Source organism: Talpa occidentalis, unplaced genomic scaffold (genome assembly GCF_014898055.3).
Source record: "Talpa occidentalis isolate TD23 unplaced genomic scaffold, MPIMG_talOcc4v2.1 talOcc4.11, whole genome shotgun sequence".
NCBI classification, from domain to species: domain Eukaryota; kingdom Metazoa; phylum Chordata; class Mammalia; order Eulipotyphla; family Talpidae; genus Talpa; species Talpa occidentalis.
This window is the reverse complement of record NW_023601104.1, coordinates 48,110,201-48,134,117: the sequence shown is the minus strand read 5'-3', so window position 1 is coordinate 48,134,117 and position 23,917 is coordinate 48,110,201. Positions and strand designations below refer to the sequence as shown.

Genomic DNA, 23,917 nt, shown 5'->3' with positions numbered 1-23,917 from the left:
ATATCATCTGCAAATAGTGATAGTTTGACTTCTTCTTTTCCTATTTGGATTCCTTGGATGTCTTTCTCTTGTCTTATTGCTCTGGCTAGGACTTCCAGTATTATATTGAAAAGCAGTGGTGAGAGTGGACATCCTTGTCTTGTTCCAGATCTTAATGGAATTGTTTTCAGCTTTTCACCATTGAGAATGATACTGGCTGTTGGCTTGTCATAGATGGCCTTTATGATGTTGAGGTATGTTCCTTGTATCCCAAGAATTTCAAGGGCTTTTATCATGAATGGGTGTTGCACTTTGTCGAAAGCTTTCTCAGCATCTATTGATATTATCATATGGTTTTTATATTTCTTTTTGTTGATGTGTAGGATAACGTTGATTGATTTTCGGATGTTAAACCATCCTTGTGCCCCTGGAATGAATCCAACTTGGTCGTGGTGAATTATCTTATGGATACATTGTTGGATTCTGATAGCTAAAATTTTATTGAGGATTTTTGCATCAGTGTTCATTAGGGAGATTGGCCTATAGTTTTCCTTTTTTGTGTTGTCCTTATTCGGTTTTTTTTTTTTTTTTTTTTTTTTTTTTTTTTTTAAAGAGGCATGAATTTTTATTTATTTATTTATTGTTTTGTTTGTTTATACATGCACTGGGTACAGTCGAAGCGCGGAGGGTGAGAGAATTCACCAGAGCCAGACGGGGAGCAGAGCAGGTAGAGGGACCGAGGTACACTGCTGAGGGGAGCAGCGGGCGGCAGGAGAGGTCTGCGCGCCTGTGGGACCCTCCTGCGGTGGCTGGGGAGCAGCCGGGGATCGAACGGCGCCGCAGAGGCCACAGAGGCTTCGCAACCCAGCGCTCAACCGCTGCGCCAACCGGGGAGGCCCTGTCCTTATTCGGTTTTGGTATTAGTGTAATTTGGCTCATAGAACGTGTTTGGTATTGTCCCTTCCTTCTCAATTTTTTGGAAGTTTGTGAAGGATAGGCACTAATTCGTCTCTGAATGTTTGGTAGAATTCATTTGTAAATCCATCAGGTCCTGGGCTTTTGTTTTTGGGGAGGTTTTTAATTACCATTTCAATTTCGCTGCTTGTAATTGGTCTGTTTAGGTGTTCTATTTCTTCTTTATCTAGCTTTGGGTGATTGTAGAGTTGTAGGAATTTGTCCATCTCCTCTAGATTGTTGAACTTGTTTCCATATAACTGTTCATAGTAGTTACTGATTATTCTTTTGATTTCTGCTGTGTCCGTTGTGATTTCTCCTCTTTCATTTATGATCCTGTGTATTTGTGCTTTCTCCCTTTTTTCCTTTGTGAGCCTGGCTAGGGGTTTGTCTATTTTATTTATTTTTTCAAAGAACCAGCTCTTGGTTTCATTGATATTTTGGATTGTTTTTTTAGTTTCAATTTCATTTATTTCTGCTTTGGTTTTTATTATTTCTTTTCTTCTACTGGTTTTGGGGTTTTTTTGTTGTTCTTTTTCTAGATCTTTGAGCTTCGAGATTAGGTTGTTTCTTTGAGTTCTTTCTTGTTTTTTGATGTGAGCTTCTATTGCTATATATTTTCCTCTTATTACTGCTTTTGCTGCATCCCATACATTTAGGTTATTGGTGTCCTCCTTGTCATTCAATTCAAAGAATTTTTTAATTTCTTCTTTGATCTCCTCGTTAGTCCAGTGGTCTTCCAGTGTGTGGCTTTTAATCTCCATGAGGTAGGATAGTTCCTTGCCTTCTTTTTATGATTTATTTCTAGTTTGATGCCTTCGTGGTCAGAAAAGATGGTTGGTATGATTTCAATCTTGGTGTATCTGTTGATGTTTGTCTTGTGCCCCAGTATGTGATCGATCCTGGAGAATGATCCGTGTGCGCTTGAGAAAAATGTGTACTCCGTTTTTTTTGGGTTTAGTGTTCTATAGATGTCTGTTAAGCCCAAATGCTCTAGGTCCTTATTTAGAGCTTTAGTTTCTTTACTTATTTTTTGTCTTGTTGATCTATCCATTGTTGATAGTGGTGTGTTGAAGTCTCCCACTACGTATGTGTTTTCTCTGATGTCTGTTTTCAGAGAGGACAACAGTTGTCTGATATATTTTGGTACTCTTTCGTTTGGTGAGTATATGTTATTGAGTGTTATTTCTTCTTGAAGTATTGTCCCCTTAATCATAATGTAGTGACCATTGGGGTCTCTTTTTATTTTTTTGAGTTTGAAGTCTGTTTTATCTGATATAAGTATAGCTGTTCCTGCTTTCTTTTTTGGCCCATTTGCTTGTAGGATTGTTTTCCATCCTTTGACTTTGAGCCTATTTTTATCTTTTGTAGCTAAATGTGTTTCCTGGAGACAGCAAAAGGTTGGGTTTTGTTTCTTAATCCAGGCTGCAACTCTGTGTCTTTTTATTGAAGAGTTTAGTCCATTTACATTTAGAGTTAATATTGATATGTTAGCATCTGTATTTGCCATTATGTTTGTCTTTCCTTTGATTTTATTTATTCTTTTAACTTTTTTTTTTTTTTTTTTTTTTTGGTCTTCTTTCGTTGTTATTCGTCCCTCTGAGGTTCTGGCTTTAGGATTCCTTGTAGTATTTTTTGGAGTGGGGGTTTAGTCTTAATGAAATTCCGGAGTTTCTGTTTGTCTGGGAAGGTCCATATTCTTTCTTCATGGAGGAAAGAGAGCTTTGCGGGATAGAGTATTCTTGGTTGGCATCTGTTTTCTTGGAGTCTGTTGACTATGTCCCTCCACTCTCTCCTTGCCCGTAGTGTTTCTTCAGAGAAGTCTGATGTCAGCCTGATTGGTTTTCCTTTGAATGTTATCTGTTTCCCTCTTGTCAGCTTCATTATTTTTTCCTTGTCCTGGATTCTTGGGAGCTTTACTATTATGTGTCTTGCTGTGTTTTTCCTTTCGTCGTGGAAGTTTGGTGTTCTTCTTGCTTCTTGTATATCAATTTCAGCTCCTTCTTCGCATTTGGGAAGTTCTCTTCAATTATCTCCTGGAATATTTTCTCTGTTCCTACATCTCTCTCCTCTCCTTCTGGAATTCCTATAACTCTTATATTTCCTTTCCTCATGGAGTCAGATAGTTCTCGAAGTCTTTCTTCATTCTTTTTCCTTCGTACTTCTCTTTCCTTTTCTGTTTTGGTTCTTTTATTTCTGTGTCTTCAAGAGAACTTATTTGTTCTTCCATTTCATCTATTCTGCTTTCCTTGCTTTTCCCGGAGTTCTTTAGTTCCTCCATTAATTCTTTGATCTCCTGCATTTCTTTTACTTCCCTCTTTAGTGACTCAATTTCATTCTTCTGACCATTGTTTTCCCTCTTTAGGGACTCAATTTCCTTCTTCTGATCTATCACTTTTTTAATCATGGCAATTTTAAATTCTCTTTCTGGAAGGCTCAGAAGTTCTTCCAAGTTGCTGTCGTTGCAGTCTGGGGAGTGGTTTTCTTTTTGTGGTGTGCTTCTTTCCTGAGGAGTTGTTAGGTTGCGTGTGGTTCTTCTACTCCCTACTGTCTGTTTTCTAATTTGTCGTATGCGTTGGGACACTGTGTTGCTCGGACTGACTGACATCTTGGGTGAACTTCTCCGCTCCCCTCTGGCTCTTCCAGGAGCCATCTCTGTCTTCTGGGGGAGCTTTCTGCTGGTTTTAGGCAGTTTTTACTGAAGAAATGTCCCTGTTCTCAAATGGCGAAGCGGGATGCAGTCCCTGCGCCTCGGGTTTCAGGCACACTCTTCTGCGCACCCGGTCTGCCCCGGATGTGGGTGCCTGCTCCCTCTGTGGGCTCAGACTGCTGGTCGGAAGGGGCCTGGCGTGGAATAACTTCCCGGCTGGCCACTGGGTCCTCCAGAAGCCTTCTGCCCTTTTCAAGCAGTCTTAAGAAATTTCCTGTTTTATGGGGTGTTAGTGACTTTTTTTTCCTGGTCGCTAGGTGGCGCCAGAGATCTCTACTATTGTCCTTGGGGGGCTGTTTTTTGCCTCCCCCCACCCAGTGGGACAGGGAACAGAGCGGGAATGGTAGGGTACACCTCAACAGCTTTGGGGTGCTGTGTCTGCCTTGTGCCCCACCGTCGTGGAGAACCCACGCCCCGAATTTTCGTGCCCCGGGTCTCAGTTCAAAGCCCTCAGTTCCAGGACGCGGGCTGTAGCCCAGTTCAGTGGCGCGGGAATGGCGCCTTTTGCACCGCTCCCGTGCCTGGGCACCTGGTTCCTGCTTACTCAGGGAGGGACCTTCACCTCAGTGAGGACCTCCGCACGTCTCCCCGCAAGCCTAGGTCGTCTCCCCGCAAGCCTAGGTCGCAGGCCCGGGGACCTGGGCAGCCGCGATCCAGGTCTGCACTTGCTTTTCAAGTGCGCGCTGAGTGCGCAGCTTTCCGCGCAAGCTTACCGGCAGCCCGGGCTGTGTGCGCGTCTCTCGGGGTCTTTGTTCTTCTCTAATGGCGCCCGGAGCCGTTCGCTCACCGCCGCGGCGGATCCTGCAGGGTTCGCCTCAGCTCCTGTTCACGGGGTGTGGTGGCTGCAATAGTTCCTTTCCACTCACAGTCCCGCTTGCTGCGTCGTTTGTTCTTGTTGGCCGTTTTGGTTTGTTGTTTCCTCCTCTCTGCGGGTGGGAGAGTGCCGCCTCTGTGGGCGGGGGAGGGGAGCAGGGTTCTGTGCTTTCCTCCCTTCTGGTCCTCTTTTATGGCCAGTTTCTTCTTCGGGCAGTTTGCTGGAGTCACCCGTTTATCTTCCGTATCCCAGTTCTCACTGGGACCTGCCGCTTTTCCTCCCTATTAACTTTTTTTAATGGGAGATCTTACTCGCAGTGTCTCCTTGCCGCCATGTTGCTCCGCCCACCTCTAGTAAGCAAAATTTTAATTGAAGTCAGAAATAACCAAGTTTGTGTGTTTTTTCAAAAGCATCTTTAGGACTTGGCTATATATTTTTTTAAGTGCATCAGACTTGGTACATGAAATACTTTTAAATTTCTAAAAGTTTCATTTTTAGATTTCTTCCCCTTAGACCAAGAAAAAAGCAAAGCAAACAAAGTATGTTGCTATTTTAAATGCATATTCTAGAATGTATCATATTTCTTCCTTATGGCTCATCTCCATGGAGCAATTTACAAATCCCCTTAAATCCATGATGTCTTCTTCCTTTCATTCCCGTATCTTAGGGCTTAGACCTCTCACACAGCACTTCTCACACTCGGCATTATAGCTCCCCAAGTTCCTCCTTACCAGTCATGCCCTTCTGGCTCTGCCTTCTAGAGCTGGGGCTTTTAAACTGAGGACTGTGGCCTTCTTCAAAGTACACATAAAATTACTGTTTCTAAGTACAAATGCATTTTTTTGGAGAGAATCCATAATATTCTCAAATCCTCAAAAAAGGTCTGAGAATCAGAAAAAGTGAAGAACTCTATTATAGGAAAACAACTTGTGACTTACTTATCCTTGGATTCTGCATAGTGCTTTAGCATCTATCTTTCAATGTTTGTTGATTAAAAATTTTATTAATAAATCATAAAATAATGTTATATTATTTTAATGCATGTTTATAAAATATTTTTCCTCATTCCCCATTCCCTCATCTTAATATAAAGAAACTACTGTTTCTGAAAGGAGAATGGTGGCTTACCAATGGTGACTACAAGGAGCGGGAAATAGAATCAATATTTAATGAGTTTACAGTTTAAGTGTGGAAAGATAAGAAACTTCTAGAGATGGATGGTGACAATGGCTGCACAACAATGTGAATGTACCTAAAGCTACTGAACATCTACATATATTTTATCACAATAAAAAAGCACTACTTCTAGGGCCTCCCCAGTGCTGCAGCGGGTTGAGCGCAGCGCCGTGAAGCCGTCAGCAGCCTCTGCAGTGCGCATTCGATTCCAGGCCAGCCAGGGATATTCCCACACGGTGAGGCAAACCACTCCTGTGTTGCCCGCTGCTCCCCTCAGCAGTGTACTTCGGTCCTTCTGCCTGTTCTGCTCCCTGCTCTGTCTCTGGTGAATTCTCTCACCCTCCTGCGCCTCTGGCCTGTGCCCCAGTGCTTGTATAAAAAAAATTAAATCTTTAAAAAAAAATCACTACTAACATATTATATTCTCATATAATATTAATCACCTATTAGAGAGGTCACTCTTTGGCAAAGGAAAGGAATGAAGAAGTACACTGGTTAAATTTTGAACATAAGAAAGATATTCTCAAAGGAAAAGCAAATCATAGCCCCAATCTATACACTGTGGATGTAAGAGTATAAACACAAATTAAAATACAGTGATATAATCATAAATCTTATCCAAATAGAGGAGCTGTTTATCTGAGTAAACAAAGGTAAATTGCTCAGGGAAATCAGTTTATCTGTGTGAAGTAAATTAAACTTTTCAAGATATCAAGTCATAACTCAAATTAAAAAAAAGTTAATTTAGCTCAATTTCATCAATATAGTATTATATGAATAATATAAGCATTTTGAAAGCCTGCAATAGACATTTCCAGATGCCAGACCCACATTTTATTAAATAAGCATTAAGTATTTTAAAATTTAGAAACATAAAAGTCCCAAAACTACTTTAAAAGAGTGAATTATTTAACACACTGATTTCAAAAAGGATGCATCATTTTCCATGTCACTCACTTCACTCCCAGATCATATTTAACAACTTAGCTTGCCAAAGAAAAAACTCAAACACCTGTAAGGTTATAGGCATATTTAAACATCAAATTATTCACATTAATAAGGTAATATTGATAATTCTAAAGTACGTATATATTTTATCCAACACCTAGAGTCTAAAACAGTTTGATGATTAAAAATCAGTGTTATATCTTGGATATTTATTACAAGTAAATAACTTGCAAAGAAATTTAAATATTCTATTATTTCCCAAAAGTCCTTATATATGAAAGATTTATAACTATTTCTTCAGTGGAATTTAGGAAAATCCTTAGAAACAGATTTAACATGAAAGCAACTACTACCACTTAAATTTCATAACATATAAAAGATACACACTAGCATACTTGATCTAAGCTATATATATTTATTGCTCTCTTGACCAATTCAATCATCATATCATTACTTGTTCTCTAAAGCAATTTGATCAAATAAATAGAATATAAATTTTTACCACAATTGTATGTACCAAAAAGTCAAAATTAACCTAAAATTTACTTTTATTCAGTGTTTATTCAATAAATATTTAGTTACTGCAATCACATACCAGGTACTACACTGTAAGTGCTATTTTATAGAAATATACAATATTTATATAGTGAACATGATTGTGAACTAGTCATGATCTACTAAAGTAACAGTTAAGTGCTACTGTTTTTCTAGAACACAGATTTATATCACCATCTTTACAAAGTATCCTTATGTTTTTGTAAAAATACTCATTGTGTAATATTTTGAAAAATTCATTTGAATTTGATCTCTAACGGAAAATTTAAAGGTGATAATTTTAAGACAAAAAACTGTTAACCTATCATGTAATGTATTTTTCTCTGAATGGCAACAACATAACATCAAAAACAGCACAAATTAGTTTAAACTTCAAGATTTACCTGAAATGGGAATATTCTGTGAGACTGATAATTGCACATCTCCAGTTCCTGGTGGCATGTCAACAACTAAATAGTCCAGCTGACCCCAATCTACCTAAAAACCAAGATGACAAAGAAAACATCATTATATTCTCATATAATATTAATCACCTATTACAGAAGTCACTCTGTACAATAACTGCAGTGGACAATGACATATACAAAAATAGCTTTCACTAGAACAGTTTCCAGGTACCAGGGACTGTAGTGAGTTAAGGATACATGGACAAATATGTGCAGACCTTTAAATGATGAGGTTAAATTTCCTAGGACCTCCCTCTCCCTTAGCCATACCCCTCCCCCCAATACACACAGTAATGATGAACCCACTTCACAGTGACCTTATATTCAGGACCAATCATTTATTTTCACTAAGAACCACATTTTACCTAAGAAGGAAGGCCTTAGCTTCTTGTCTTTTGGGCTTTTTCCTATGGTAGATACTAATATAATTTTTTAAAGTTTATTGTTTTTCGCCATAAAAAAATAAAACACTAATAATGAAAACCAAAACTTAATAATAAAAATTTTGAAACAAAACTAGAATTTCAAAGCTATTAATATTTTTATTTTTTTCTTTCCAGGCATTTTTCGAGATATCTATACATAGAAATTCAGCTATCTGACTAGTAACTGAGCATCTGACTAGTAACTGAGCTCAGATTCAATTTAGATGGGTTTCGAGGTTACCTCAGGATTTTTTCTCCTCAGTTAGTTCCTCTGAATTCCCACTCATCTTAAATGACTCCACAATAGTCTGTTGCCTAAAGGCAGAAGCTTGTAATCAGACTTAACTCTTCCATTTCCCTCATTATTCTCAGTCACTTATTCTGCCTTCCAAAAATCTCCCAAATGCACCCACTTCTCTCCAACCCTACTGCCAAGAACCCACTCCAGGCCATGACTACTTAAACTAAAACCTTTGTGCTTTGGCACCACCCATCCAGTTTGTTCTCAACATCACTGACTCCATCTAAAACCACATCTGGTAGTGCCACTTTTTTGTTTCAAACCCTTCTACTACATTTAAGATAAAGTTTGAGCTTAAGTTCTGAAATATTCTGCCTGGTCTCCTTCACTTACTAATTCTTCTCTGCTCTTCAGATGCCAGTTTAAAATGTAATTCCTTGGACAAATCTCCCTTAATCTCTACTAAATTAGACAGGGTGTTCCTACTATATACTTCTCCTAACCATTCACCCAATCAAGTTTATTGATACCTACTATATATTAGGCACTGAGCTAAGAATTGATAATTAAATGGTATCATCCTTAGGCTCATAAAACTTAAAATACAGATATTAAGCACATAAATGAAATAACATGTGCAAGAAAACAGCCTAGTAAATGTGAAAAACTTAAAGATAACAGTGAGAGAGCAGGTAGTGAGAAGGGTGGATTTCATTTACTATTTGTTTCCCAATCTGTCTTCTTATGAAACTGCAACTGAGTTAGAATACCTAGTACAGGATGGACATACAGGAAATGCTAAGTAAGTTTTCTTTCAAGGATGAATAAATTAACACATTCAATGGTTTAATGTTTTTTTTTTAACCTAAATGTAAAAACATTCTGTGTATGCAATTCCATACTCTGCTTCTAAAATTTAATAATGTGAACAAGGCTTTTCCATATATTTTTTTTCTAAAAATTAAAGCTCAAATGATGTTAGGCCAAATAGATTCATCCACATATTAACATATTTATTCAACGTAAATTTACTGAGTATCAGGTACCAGGTACTGTTCCAGGGGATAGAACAGTGAATAAAACAAGTCCTAGCCATCAGGGAACTAACATTTTAGTGAGGGAGACAGGCAGGCAGACAGAAAAACAAAGAAACCAGAGAGTTATAAGTACTATGAAAAAAAACAAGTATTCCTAGCCATTTAAAATTATTTGTGGATCAAGAAGATGTGATATAAAAAAATGGAATACTACTCAGTGACCAAAAAAAAAAGATAACCTCATGCAACATGTATGGAGCCTGAAAGAATAATGCTAAGGGAAATAAGTCAGAAAGGGAAAGATAAATACCAGATGGTGTCATGTGAAATATAAAGTAACTAAATGAATAGTCAGATAAAGACAAGCTGAAAAACTAACACTTGATAACTGATTGCAGAACTGAGACAACAAGGGGGAAAGGGAAAGAATAGGGAGGGAGAGAGGCATGATGGTTTGTGGTGGTGGAGTATAGGTAAGTTGGTGGTGGGTGTTCTATGGTAGTAAATCCTGATGGGGATATCCCAATGTAACTCAGTAAAATACATAAATAAATTTATAAAAAATTATTTGGTTCCTGACTTGGTTTCCAGATCAAAGAGCAAGAACATGTTTAAAATCTTCTCAATTCCTAAATTTCAGAGAGCAAATAGCAAGAGTTCAGAGAGCAAAGGGTTTATGAAGGAATTTCTTTGAATTTGTTTAGCCCCAACATCAGGAGTGAAAAATACTTGAATAGTAGGGAGAAAGAATAGTGAAAGGTACTACTTTAGACAGATCCTGAGTGAAGTGAGAAAACAGCTGATGCGGTATTGCAAGCAGACATGAGTCAAGTGCAAAGGCCCTAAAAAGGGGATCTGCTTGGCATATTCAGTGAAGAGCGCGGAAATTAGCACAGCCTTTCTAAAACAGCTCCCTCATAAAGAACAATCTCTTTCCTTCCTAAATTATTCTTCAAAATACTTATAAACATCTGACATTAAATACTGACTGTCTTCTAGGAATTCTATTGTATTTCTCAAACATAAGTATTTAATACTGATTTAATGATCAAGAGAATGATAAATAATGAAAATAAATCCATTCACTTTCAATATAGGTTCCTTGGTTTGAAAAACAGTTACCTCAAAGTTACCAATGGCCACTATCTTTGAAAATATCTGCAAAAAAAGATAAAGGATACTTTTTATTTTATTTCCTCTGCACTGAAGCTCTTAACAGTGGCAGAATGACAAGTCTCTTTATTTTAGAGAACATCAAATGACTGCTACCAACAATTTATCATTGTTGTTCCTTGGCATTTCATCATATTTATCACACTGGCTTCAATTTCCCATTTTTTTATAGAGAACTGCTATTAAGGTTCCAAGGAACTAAAAATACTTCACTGTTAAGGCAATTAATTTCAAATTACTCAAATTGAATTTGAACTATCACACACAGTACACTGTCTACAAAAGCTTCCTGACTTGAACTGAACTGAAATCAGTGTCTGAATTCCAGTTTTATAGTACATACTAATTCTAACATTGAAATATACTGGCTGCCAGGAGGTTTCAAGTTCTCTTGTAAAAGAGCCACCAAAGCATTGATTGTAGAATGATTTGAAGATTTTCTAGATTGTATTTAATGTTTCTTTACTCACATAACTTATATGTTACTAAATGCAGGGAGGAAAGTACTAGCAAAACATCCCCCAAATCTCATATAGTAAAACACAATAGCAGATTCAGATTTTGTGTAATTTGAAAAATATACAGACATATTTTTGTATTCTTAGTAAGATTATGAACACAAAGTTAGGTATAAAAGCAAATATTTAGAATATGACAAGAAATCACCATAACAATCACCAGAGAGATTCAAGTTCCTTTCTCAGAGATCTCCTGAATCAAAGAAATGCTTACACAGAAATTCTTCTTGACTGCAACCTGCTTCATCTATGCACTTAGAACATTCCACAACTCCCAGAACTTCAGAGGCCCATATACGTGTGGAATCCTAATTTAAGCTTCATTAGCCTCATGGTAACCCCATCACCGGTATAGTCTTCCTAGCTCCTTCTCATGTTCCAGCTTCAAAGGATCCCAGCAAGTCAGACTTAATTAGTCTACAAGTGAAGTTACCAAGGTAGGCCTGAGATACCCTGTGGATAAAGAAGCAGAGCTGCAGGAGAGAACTCAGCAATGTAGTTAGGAAGTCAAACATGTGTATCAAATCTGAAAGGGGGGCATCAACAACATAATGAGAGAAACAAAAAGCCAAGTAAGCAAGATAGTTGAGAAGGATGGTATGAGGTACAGATTAGGGATAATAGTGCAGACCTGAGTCTGTCAAGAGAGGCTTTGCATAAGGCTCCTGTTCTCCATAGTAACACCGTGCTTCCCTCTCAAGTGTTTGAGATGCAGGACTTTTGGATCCCAGTATAAAACAGTCAGTTTTTGTCCAAAGCCATTCAAACAGCATCAAAACAGCTGTTTTTTTTTATCTATACAATACATATATACATGCACAAATATATACATATATTTGTAATTGTTACAACATAACAACTATGTTACTGGTATTTTTTTTTTAAAGATTTATTTATTTATGCATACAAGGGATCAGGCCAGAGGTGTGGGGGGGTGAGAGGATTCACCAGAGACAGAGCGGGGAACAGAACAGGCAGACTGACTGAAATACACTGCTGAGGAGAGCAGCGGGCAAGTCAGGAGAGGTCTGCGATGCCATGTGGGTGGCTCCCTGGCAGTGGCTGCGGATAGCTTCATAGGTGGTTGTGTCTGTTATAATCCCTTGCGCCACCAGGGAGGCCCTGTTACTGTTTTTTAAAAATTGCTTCTTTATTAAGACAGCCAACACTTGAAAGAAGATTAGGCCACTAAATCTCTTTTAACCTAATTCTTTCATTTTTGGCAACCTTATAAAAGAAAAACATTCCAAACTAGCACTGACTGATTTAATTTTAGGCTAATATAACTTCCCAAATAATATATTATATTTTATATTCAAACTAATACCCAATTATTTAAGTAACTCAAAGACTCAAATAAAGGTAATTACCTTATTTCTAAGGAATGACTTGAAGATAAAATTGTATCTTACATTTATGCAGATAAGGTAATTTATCTTTTTCAGGATATCAGTTATAAAGACTACGGTGCTATGAATGGAAAAGATGGGCTACTTTCTTTCAGGGACAGTTCTATTATGAAGCTGACCGACTCCTCTATAATCAGGTCTATTCCAGAGGATGTTGGGAGCACAAGTACAAGTAGGCTGAGTTCTAAATGCTGAATAAAAAAGATGCATAGATGTATTTCCAGTTTTGTCTTTTCAACTGGCTCAAGCTTACTATAACCAGCCCCTACGGTAGCAATTTCCATCATTAGCACTACACAGAGTAAGTTTAAGTATAGGCTTAACACCTATTCTCTAAAGTAAAGGTAGAGTGTCCCAGCCATCCTAGTTTTGGTAGGAGACCAATTTGAGCCAGATGAAAATAACAGAAGCAGCAGTGGCCTCTGGGTCATGTGGAATCTGAGGGAAAAATCACTACCTAGAAAAAGAGGCAGAGCAATAGCCTGCTGGAGTCAAAGTAGAGACCAATAAGAATTAAAATCCTAAGCACAAGAAAAAGGTATAAGAACAAATAGAGAAATCATGAAGCAGAGTGGGATAAGAACTTTACTGAATAATTTAAAAGTGAGCTATCCAAATAGCCCATTCATATGGTATTTAGACTATGCCCTCGGTGACAGGGTAAAATCTAAAGAAAGTTGGGATGAGCTAGACACTGCCTCTTCCCTTCCTGTCTTCTCTTAATTACTGACTGAATAGTTGGTTTTGACTCTCATGCTTACTTAACACATAATTAGCAGATATCAAGAGAGTGTCCTGTGTCTGACTCTGGCCATATATTTGCTGCTACCTCTGTTCTATAACTTAAGTTCAGTCATATGCCCCTGTCAGGCATAGTGAGTGCTACGCGAATGGTGAACAGTACTTGTGCTTTGCTCAGAATCCTAGACATGAAACATTGTCACAACTGCCTCAAAAGATGCATCTAACTTGGCCCTAAGGACAAACTGGTCAAGCAAATTAGCAAGCTCTTGGGCTTTCTGATTCAACTAACTTCCAGGGCATTCAAGAGTGGGTCTTCAGCTCTTAAAATTCTAAGATCTTTATATATAACTATCTCCTCAAACTTCACTGTAAGCTTACACTACAATGTAAAACTCCCTGACCAAAAATACCAGTCTGTATGCATCTCTGAACTCCTTCTTCACATTCAATCCCCTCCGTAATGCCTAACGAGTATTCAATCAACATCACTCAGTGTTTCTGTGAGTCAAGTTACTCCTTACAATTGTACTGTATTACTAAAATTAAACTTTTGCCATGTGAGGCATCCTTTACATGTGAATGAATCTAAAATGGAATATAAAGTATTTTTCTTTAAGTCTGAACCATAATTTTTGTTTTGCCCAGTGGCCTATTCATAAAATCATGCATTTTTTTTGGTTGCAAGAAGAAAACTGCTACAAATGTGAAAGTATTTAAATATAAATACCACAATAAACATGTGAATAAAAATTTTACTTGAGTTGATGGCCTACTTACTAGTAGAAATAAATGATACAACAAAATATAGTAAATATATCCTTGAGGTTATCTTGACTAAGAGCTGACCTAGTTATAAAATGAGAACACATTATTCAACTTACAATGATTTAAATAGTGTTCCTTAATGTTTGTGGTTTTTTTTAAAGATAAAGTTCTCTAATTTCCAAATGTCTTCCTTTCTTCAGGAAAGGGGGACAGGAATTACTTTATAAAACCCTCCAAAGGCACAATCAACCCAAGTGATGACAGTAATGTTTGGGGAGAAAAAGAATAAGAAATTTTATCTTTCCCTTTATCACTGTCTCCCACTTACTTAGTTGTTCTATAAAAAGCACAGAGCAGACAAGATCAGGTGCGTTCAGGGTGGTGATAGTTCATGGGTGAATGGGTGGAGGGAATTTTATGGGGACTATATCCAAGATGAAAATGCATACATTGTACAAAAATGAAAAAACAATGTAAAAAACATTAAAAAATAAAATAAATAAATAAATAAATTATAGAGCAATATGACCCTCACAACCTAGAAAGAGCATCAATTCACAGATGGCTTCTCATTCAAAAGTTGACATGGATCAATTTTTGGTAACTTTGTACCTAATTCCTGAAGTAATATTTAAGAGATTATACAATTCCCATGCCAATCCACAGGTGCCCATGATAATGTCATAGTACAGCTGAGACAATAAAACACCACAATATAAAAATAATGACACTACCACAAATGAAACAGTATTTCAGTCAATTATGGGAACTAAGTGCTCTAGAGTTCTGCTTCAGGTCAATGCTTATACATGCAGACATTCCTAACTCAGGAAGTTGATGTTATAGCAGAATTGCTACCCGAAAGGCCTAAAATATTACCAACCTACAAGAGAGTCAAGATGATTTTGCTTTTAAAAAATTTACTAAGGAAATTTTTTAAACCCTCCTGAAAATAAAAACCCTCTTGAAAAGATGAAGCTTAATCCCCTCAGTATGAGAATTATAAATTACTTTTATTAACCTAATTTGGAAGTTTGTAAAATACATGTAGACATGAAATATTCTCTTTAGTAAGGAAAACTGTAATACTCTTACTTTTTAATCATTAGAAAAAATATTTGTATTTTGGAGGATTCAAGGTGAAGGAATAGAATTATAGCTGCCATAGAAGCTGCACAGAGTCCCATTGAGTGTATCTATGGTCACTGTCTAATGGTTTTGATAGTTCTTAAGCACATTATAGAATTTGAGAGATACTTAGTTATTGCTCCAGGAGACTAATTTACCCAATTACTGTATACATGGTTGGGATAATCTGAAAAGCTGCCCCAGTCTAGTTTACTTCTTTAATTCTAGTTACCGGTCATCTGAAGTGCAACCTTTGAACCTTAAAGTCTGTCAAGTAGAACGGGGTTAATGAATAGGGAAGAGGTGAGATAATCCATGGGTGACAGGTAAGGGAGAACTGAGGAAATGAATAGTTACTGAGAGACTATTATTATAAAGTAAACTCTAGATACTTTTACATACATGAGGATGTAACATCACAAAATAGGTATTATATTCTCCATTTTACAGACACTCTGAGGATTAGAGAAGTTAAGAAAGTTGTCCATGGTGATGCTATTGGTGAGAGATGGAGTTGGATACGGATCCTGGTCTGTGAGATTCAAGACATGTTCAGTCTCCACAAAATGGGATATGGCATCACTATTCCCCAGGACCCTGAAGAGTTTAGCTAGCACAATCTCCTTACCCCAAGAACATAGGAATTTTACTACAAGACTTTTTCACTGTATGATAAAACATATTAAAAAAAAGAGTCTGTAGATCTACAGAAAATTATTTACTCAGATAGATAATATCAGTAACAAAAGGAAGAAACATTCGTTTACTCTATTTTTTCCTTTTCTGGTTAATTATTTCTTTTTTTATGAATTTTTTAAAGGTATGTCATAATGTTTTTTTCTTTACATGATCCATGAAGACTCTTTTGTATTATAAAGCAAGGACCTTAGTAGCCATGGAAATATTAACTATAAATTTCTTGTTGAAGAGTATTTTGGCCTTAATAATGTACCATAAAATTCTGGTACATTATTGTAATGTATGTGATACATTACATTACATTAATGTATGTAAATCAATGAGCATCATTCTGTCAATTATCTACAAATGAAAATTATATCAAGCAATTGTTAACAAAATTAAAAAACCTATAAAGACTAAAAACAGAATAAATGCTTGAAAGATAAAGATTTTTTTTTAATACCTACAGGTTTTGAACATATTTCTGAAACTGGCTGAGTAGATTTTATTCTAAAAATCTAAAGATCTACATCATATCTAATAGGAAACCAACTGTGAGAAACTAGCTTCACATGCAGTTATATGTTAAGTATGAGCTATTACAACGCAATTTTTGGATTTTAAATTCTGATTCAGACATTGATTATTATGATTTAAACAAAACACCATTGGAAATGGAGAATTTGGGCAAAAATCAAGACAATTATAGCTAAGTATAGATAAGAATCCAGATATCTGTTCATCAGACAGAGGAATTATAGTCAGAAAAATTGACATATTAAATTCCAATCATCTTTGTCACTAATCAGCTGTATTACCATCGGTCAGCCAATTAACCTCTCTGTATGTTAGCAGTCTCATCTGTTCCTTTCAAGTACTTGCAAAAAGGAAGTATGACTATGATCTGTTTGTGTAAATTGAAAAATATTGGTGAGGATTTTGCTTACAGAAAAAAGTGAATAAAAGATAGTTTTATCCAAAAGCACCAAAATGACCAAAAAATGTTTTTTCCAGAGAGAAACATTTAAATGTACCAATAAAAACACACATTTTCAGACCATAGGATATTAACATATTCAAGTTAAATGTATATTATCTTACTATTATGAATTTACAATAATAATCTAGATCTATTTTCATTAGATTGTTGAAATAGCCTTCCCAGATTACTCTTTACAGATATCATAAATCCCTTATAATAATGTAAACGAAATAATTTTTTCCTAAAAGGTGAACTTGCAAACAGCTGTCTACTCTTTTAGGAGTTACACTTCTTCTTGGACTTCCTCATGGGTAATGAATGCTTCTTGGTCATGAAAAAGAACTAGATCTTGATCTTGACCTCAATCACCATTGGAAATAACCTCAATCCTTTTATAGAGAACCAAACTTAGATCATCTGAGTGAAGCTAATCTTCAAAGAGACAATTCTCATTTGTCAGGGAAATGATGACCTTGGCTTTCACCATCAGCTCCTACAATGTAAGTGACATTATGACCTAGATCTTGAATGTGATCTAGATCATGACCTGCTTCTTCACTGCTATAGTGCTGACAATCATAAGTATAATATCCCCTTTTGCCACACTCATAGCATCTATCATTGGGATCAAAGGGAAGTTGGGCAGATGATCTATGAAAACAAGATCTCTGAGACATGTCTTTTAATAATTCAATCCACACTGAGGAACCAGAAATAACTTTTCATCCAGGGCTGGCTCTGTATCTCCTGCATCTCTGTCTAGCATCTTCAAATTCCACAAAGGCAAATCCTGGAGGGTTTTTCAATATTCACACAATTCTTAAAAGATGGTCATAACTGAAAGGCCTTTCTAACTCTCCTTTGTCAGCACCAGCAAACAGGTTACCAATATACACCCTGGTTTCTCCTTCCTCACAGGTAATGCAACGTGATGATTAGCCTGTAAGCTCTGTTCTTTTAGCTTGAAATGCTCAGAATTCAAGTAATATAGAGGTTGAAACATGAACTCTCTTGCCAATAAACCGGTAACATTAGCAAAGCTTTCTTTTCTTCTTCTTTTTTATTTATTTTAATTAATTTATTTATTGTTAACTGAGGTAACATTGGGATACCCTCATCAGATATTACCATCATTGTGCATCCACCACTCATTCGTCCATACTCCACCACTGCAGACCATTATGCCTCCCTCCCTCCTGATTTTTTTCTTCTCCCCCACTCCCTCCCACCTTGGTGTCTCACTTCTGCAGTCAGCTATCAGGGGTTAGTTTTTTAGCTTGTCTTTATCTGACTATTAATTTAGTTACTTTATATTCCACATATTAGTGACATCACCCAGTATTTATCTTTCTCCTTCTGACTTATCCTTTTGTCTATGATCAAGTGTAGTATCTGTTCTAATCAGTTTTTCTTTTTTTAAAGGGAGCACTTTATATAAGAATAAAGCTAAAAGGAAGCTGCTTTTTTTTTTTTTTTAAGATTTATTTATTTATTTATTTATTTATATATACAAGCACTGGGTACAGTCAGAAGCGCGGGAGGGCGAGAGAATTCACCAGAGCTAGAACAGGGAACAGAACAGGCAGACTGACGAAATACACTGCTGAGGGGAGCAGTGGGAGCGGCAGGAGAGGTCTGTTGCGCCATGTGGGACCCTCACCCGGTGGTCGGGAATCTAACCAGTGCTGCAGAGGCTGCAGGCAGCTTCGCAGGCCAGCGCTCAACCCCTGCGCAACCAGGGGAGGCCCTAAAAGGAAGCTGCTTTGTACCTCTAATGAATTTATTTTATATGATGATCATACTTCCTTTAAAAATTTTAGCTGAGTTTTGCAAAGAACTCAGATCTAAATTTGTATTGAACTACAGTCTACTCTGATTGCCATCCTAAAATAACTGATTCTAGTTTAATCTAAGTATTAATGGCTATCTATATTAAATGCCATAATTTACAAATAGATGCATTCCTAAAAAGTTGAGGGGATGGTCACAAGGTAAAAAGTGGGGAGGGGATGCAATCACAATCCCCTGAAGATTGAAAGGTCCAATCCAACTTTCCAACCAATACAAAATTTCATTCTAAAACACTCATGGTAGGGATTACTGAGGCAACATCAACAAAAAAGGTCCAATTCTGATGTTTACTACACACTCAAATACTAATTTCATATCAGTACAAAGATGGAAAAAATTGTCATTTAAGAAGCTTTCTTATTTTTTCCTTTCACTACAAGTGAGATTGGTTTATTTTTGTTATTCATACTACATAGGTTCAGAAATGTTTTGTTTTCTGATGTGTCTAGTTGCTAGGGAAACTTGCTATTTTTAAGACCTCCCCCTTTTATTTAAATGTGAATAAGCATTTACTAAATTGCAAGGTTTAAACATGAGACAGTATAAATATATTTGAGCTTCTGAAAAATAAAAGGGATTATATCTGCAGCATAATTTTTATAAACTGCTGTATTTTCAATAAGAAGTAATCAGCAGACATTTAGTAATAGGCATAAGGGTTATGTAAGTGTCAATAAACAAGTAAATCGGAAAGTCAGATATCAAGGTTTATTTATTAACTCATTGACTTGGAGAAGCAGCTTAACATTTCTATGCTTCTGTAGCCTCATTTCATAGTGGTATAAACAAGAGAATTTTAAAGCTAAATGGGAGGCTAGATATTACATTGCCCAGTGTCCTTATTCTACAGATAAAAACCCTGAAACTCAGCAATCAAACAACTTGCCTAAAATAGTACCTGCAAAAGAGTACAGCTGCAGAATAGTATAATAAAAAACCTTTGTCTGCTTTATAGAAGTTTTTTCCAAAAGAAGAGAGTGTAGATATTTAAAAAGCATAGATAAATGAGTAGCAGTGTTACACTGAAAAATTATGTTAAAGAGAAGCTGTTGCATCATTCAAGTCAAAATTAAAATTTTTCTCAATGAGTATACCATGTTTATTCTTCCTACCAAATGCTAAGAAAATACTTGCCCATTTTTGAGGTCACTACATTCCAAAATTATCTGAACAAGTAATTTTTAAATATATTTTTCCATGTGCTTAGATGACATAGCAGAGTTAAATGGATTTTGCATTTTTAACTTTACAAATTAAAAGGGCATTCCTCACAAATAAAACTAAGCATAAAAACATATGGTCAAAATACAAATAAAAATATGTAAATGACTAAAAATAAGGGCTAAGAAGTGAGCAGGAAAAAAGCCACATCTGTTGCTTGAATATACTAATTAAATATCTACATTTTAGTGACACATACCTTGTTCCTGTTAAGTAGGCCTGCCTCCTATAAAGCTGAAAACAATAAATTAACTGTCATGAGTGAGTTCCACTAAGAATTTTAAAATGCAGAGCTCTTAGCTATCCCTACTTTTACTATAAAGGATTTTGAGAAAGATTAAAGAATAGATGTATGATGACAGCAATGGAGATGGCACAGATTTAGGTGGCAAATATGGCTGAGGATTGGGGAAAAATAAACACATGAAACAACTTAATTTCTATCTCATCAACTTCAGCATTTTCCCACTTCCAAAACTGCATAATTACTGCCCCAAAACATCTAAGAAACCTGAAAACACTAAATTGCAAAGAAATAGGAAAATGGACTGAATTTTATGCATCTCATTAAAAGACCATTAAATGAACATCTGTTCCTTCATTCTCATTTAAGTGCATTGGTCATTATATCTAGGCTTGTTTACAATAATTTTGTACCACAATAATTTTGTACCCTGATGAATGTAAGTGATAAGTCAATATGGCAATGTATCTAAAGTTGTTCTTGCCTAAAAAGGTATATGCTGTCTTCATATTTATCTTTATATTACAAATCACATATGAATATTCATGCTTAAAGTCTGAGTTTAAGTACAGAGAATAATCATTATGAAGTTTAACCCTAATTCAGAAATTAATACTAACATTTATTTACATCTGCCAAGCACTGTTTTAGACAGCAAGGATATATCCATAGCAATGAACAAGATACCAGAAGTTCCTGCACTCATGAGGTAAGGACAGGAAGACAAAAAACAAACCAATTTACATACTACTTGTAAGCTTGATGCAAGTCATCTTTCTAGACCTTAGTATGCTTTCTACAAAACTGGAAAAGGAATATTAAGTAAGGTTAAGTATCATCATATGCCTCTCAAACAAAAATTATGCCAAAAAATTATTAATCAATAGAACTGGCATTATAATTTTCCCTGAACTATCACTGCTTCCAGAGACAGAGATATAACAGAATGTAGGCCACAACAAGAGGTCTAAGTCATGCCATAAAACAGAAGGAAAATAGTAAAACATGGTAAAATTGCAATACAAGCATGTGTCTTGTATAGAAATTACTATAGTTAGTAAGCTATTATTTCTTAAATAATATGATAATGACCAACAGGTCATTTGGACCATATATTGTCTTCCTTGGTTTTACTACTGGTGTCCAGATAAGTAATTTTTATTTCAAATATCATGGCTGAAGTCAATAAATCTTCATTATTAACTAAACTAATGTTAATCAGATTATGAATTGCAAGACACATTTTAACATGAGAATTCTCTCTTCTAATTGAAGAAATTATTTATATGGTGAATGCATACTTTTGCAAGACTGTAACAAAACAGTATACAGTATGATGATTCTTATATTTAAAATAGCAAACCACTTGAGAATGAGCAAATAAAATTAAGTTTCTTTGGCACCAGCAAACAATACTATCTGGATATGAAGAATTAACTCCTTGCATCTATATTCTCAGTAACTCCAAAATATTAATGTATAGGGCATAGAGTAAAGAAATACATGCAAATTCTCAAAATAAAATACAAGTTAACTAATAGCCTGAATCATTTCTCTCTTTCTCAAGTCCTCATTCTACGACACATAAAAATAAAACAGAAATGGGGAGAAGACCTACACTGAGAAAACTACAACTAAAAGTTGGGGACAAACCAAAAAATGGGTGAAATATGCACTAATAGAGTCATACTGCTCTCTTTTAATTAATAACAGAGGACAAGTCTTACTTTCTTTTGTATCTTCAGGTCAAGCAAAGGGTTAGGCACATGTGGACCCAATCATATGTCTTATTTGTTGAAAAACATAGAGGCAATTAAAAGAGACCTTCCATAACTTCCCATCTCCAGAGTTATTAACTTCTTTTCCTGTAACATATTGCCTTTTAACAAGTTACCTTCATTCTCACTGCTCCATTCCTTTTCTAATCATTCTCCAGATGAAGTAGAGACATAGACATTTCTGATACGAACTCATGATGAAAGTTCAGAATATAATATTGTCATGGTTTTGTGAAGATAAGTTACATACATATAGACTACACATATAATCTATATTCAAGGCAAGAAAACTCTGGAATGACTGGTTAATATTCCTCAGCTCAGCTCTTTTGATCAGCAATCATCTTAGACTTGTGTTATTTGATCATATATTATATAAGTTAACTCTGCAGCAAATATCCATGAATCAAAAAGTCATGTGTTCCAAAACCAGATGTTCAAATGCAAAAATATTTTGTTATAAAAATGAAAGCATGACTGGTATTCTCGCCTTCATGGAGAGCTATTCTACACTCACTAGCAATGTGGGTCACAGAAGTCCCTAGATGCTGAATCAACACCTCTCTCAAAAACTGGATCTGGATGCATTTAAATTGACAAATATATCTATATATATTTATAAACATTAAACTTGCATTAATACTCCTAAATTTGTGCTTACTTTTCATAATAACTAAAATCACTGAAATTTGTCATCCAACATAATCATTCACAGAAATATGAAGTATCCAAAAGCAACACTAACAGTTATTGGGTAGTTTGCAGGCCCTGGAGTCTACACTAGAAAGTATTATAGGCATCATCACTATGGGAGATGCAAACTTGTCTAATAATGGCTGTCAAGCCAAAGGAAAAACAAACAACTCTAGAAACCACAGTTAGGTGTCTGGCCCTCCGATAGAACTATTCAGACCAAGTTGTGTGTGTGTGTGTGTGGGAGGGGGGTGTATTAATATTCAACTCATAGGTCCTGTGACATCTTAAAAATCATCCAGAGCTTAATTTAGTAAGGAAGTTCCTACTATATGAATGATTAAGCAGTATTAGTCTTGTCTGACAATTCCTGCAGGACCCTGATACCACAGCAGGATAAACAGTCTCCGCTGAGTAGAAATGGTAGAGAACTAAAGGGGATATTCTAGGAAGTGGACAACTTCTAAAAAACTAGAGGACAAGTGTGGGAGCAGGGACAGGATTATAACAAAGAAAATCAGCACTTTTCCTTGGTAGAGAACTAGGCCCTGAACAACACTCACATTGGATTCACCCAGACCTGATGATATTTTGTGTCCTCTCACCTCTTCCTTTCCTGAGAGAGTGAGGAAAGGCTCATTTGACTTCTCAACTAAAATGACACGATAAATGTGTGGGTACATATGTAACTTTGAAATGTATTCTAAAGGCAATTCTAAAATAGAAGCTCCAGAAGTAAAATTTCAAAATGAATTATCCCACAATAAGTATATTATGCTAAGTTCATCTCAATATTATTCTCTACAATCTCAGAGCTAATGTTTTCCACATGACTAATGTTTTCCACAAGCCACAATAAACTGAATATTGAATAGAGAAATAAGTGAAGAAATGAACAGAAGAGCAAAGAAGCAAATCTACTTAGAATAAAATTTATCTTCACAAAGAGTCAGATTTGAAGAAGTTTCTGGATCTGTTTACTCATTCAGAAATGGTGAAGAAGAAAAGCAGATAATGGCATATTTCTGGTAGAAAGGCCATGATCTAAGACTCCCATATGCCATACCCGGACAATGATGAGAAGAATCACCTCAGCACTGGCAAAACGAGCCCAACTCTATAACCCATATTGTGTTGTGAAGGGAAAGTTTCCCAAAGAAGCAAGAAGGAAGGAACACACCAGTCTTTGCATCTCATATGTATCTCAAATAATAAATATTAGGATGAAAAAGCATTTCATCATTTTATTCAACAACTATTATGACAACTTTCCAAATAGCTATTTTTAACAACAACACTTACTTGGACAAAGATATACATACATATTTGTATGTTTATAAAATACATTGTTTTGCATAGATTTTCTTTAAGGAGGTCTCATAATTTTACAATCTCTTCTCCTCTGTGCATTTATCTATAAAGTGTTTCTCAATTCTTTCTTTTCC

General features: G+C 36.0%; 1 protein-coding gene across 5 annotated transcripts in view; it reads right to left on the bottom strand.

Annotated features, from left to right (window-relative positions):
- Positions 1 to 23,917, bottom strand: part of NUBPL (NUBP iron-sulfur cluster assembly factor, mitochondrial) — a 235,721-nt gene that overhangs the window by 115,864 nt on the left and 95,940 nt on the right. For all 5 annotated transcript variants that reach the window (XR_008549746.1, XR_008549748.1, XR_008549747.1 and 2 more), the window contains exon 7: positions 7,520 to 7,613. Coding sequence is in view for 2 of the 5 variants with exons in the window: in XM_037503190.2 (XP_037359087.1) it covers positions 7,520 to 7,613 (94 nt within the window). In the remaining 3 variants the exon portion in view is untranslated. The remainder of the gene's footprint in view (positions 1 to 7,519; positions 7,614 to 23,917) is intronic.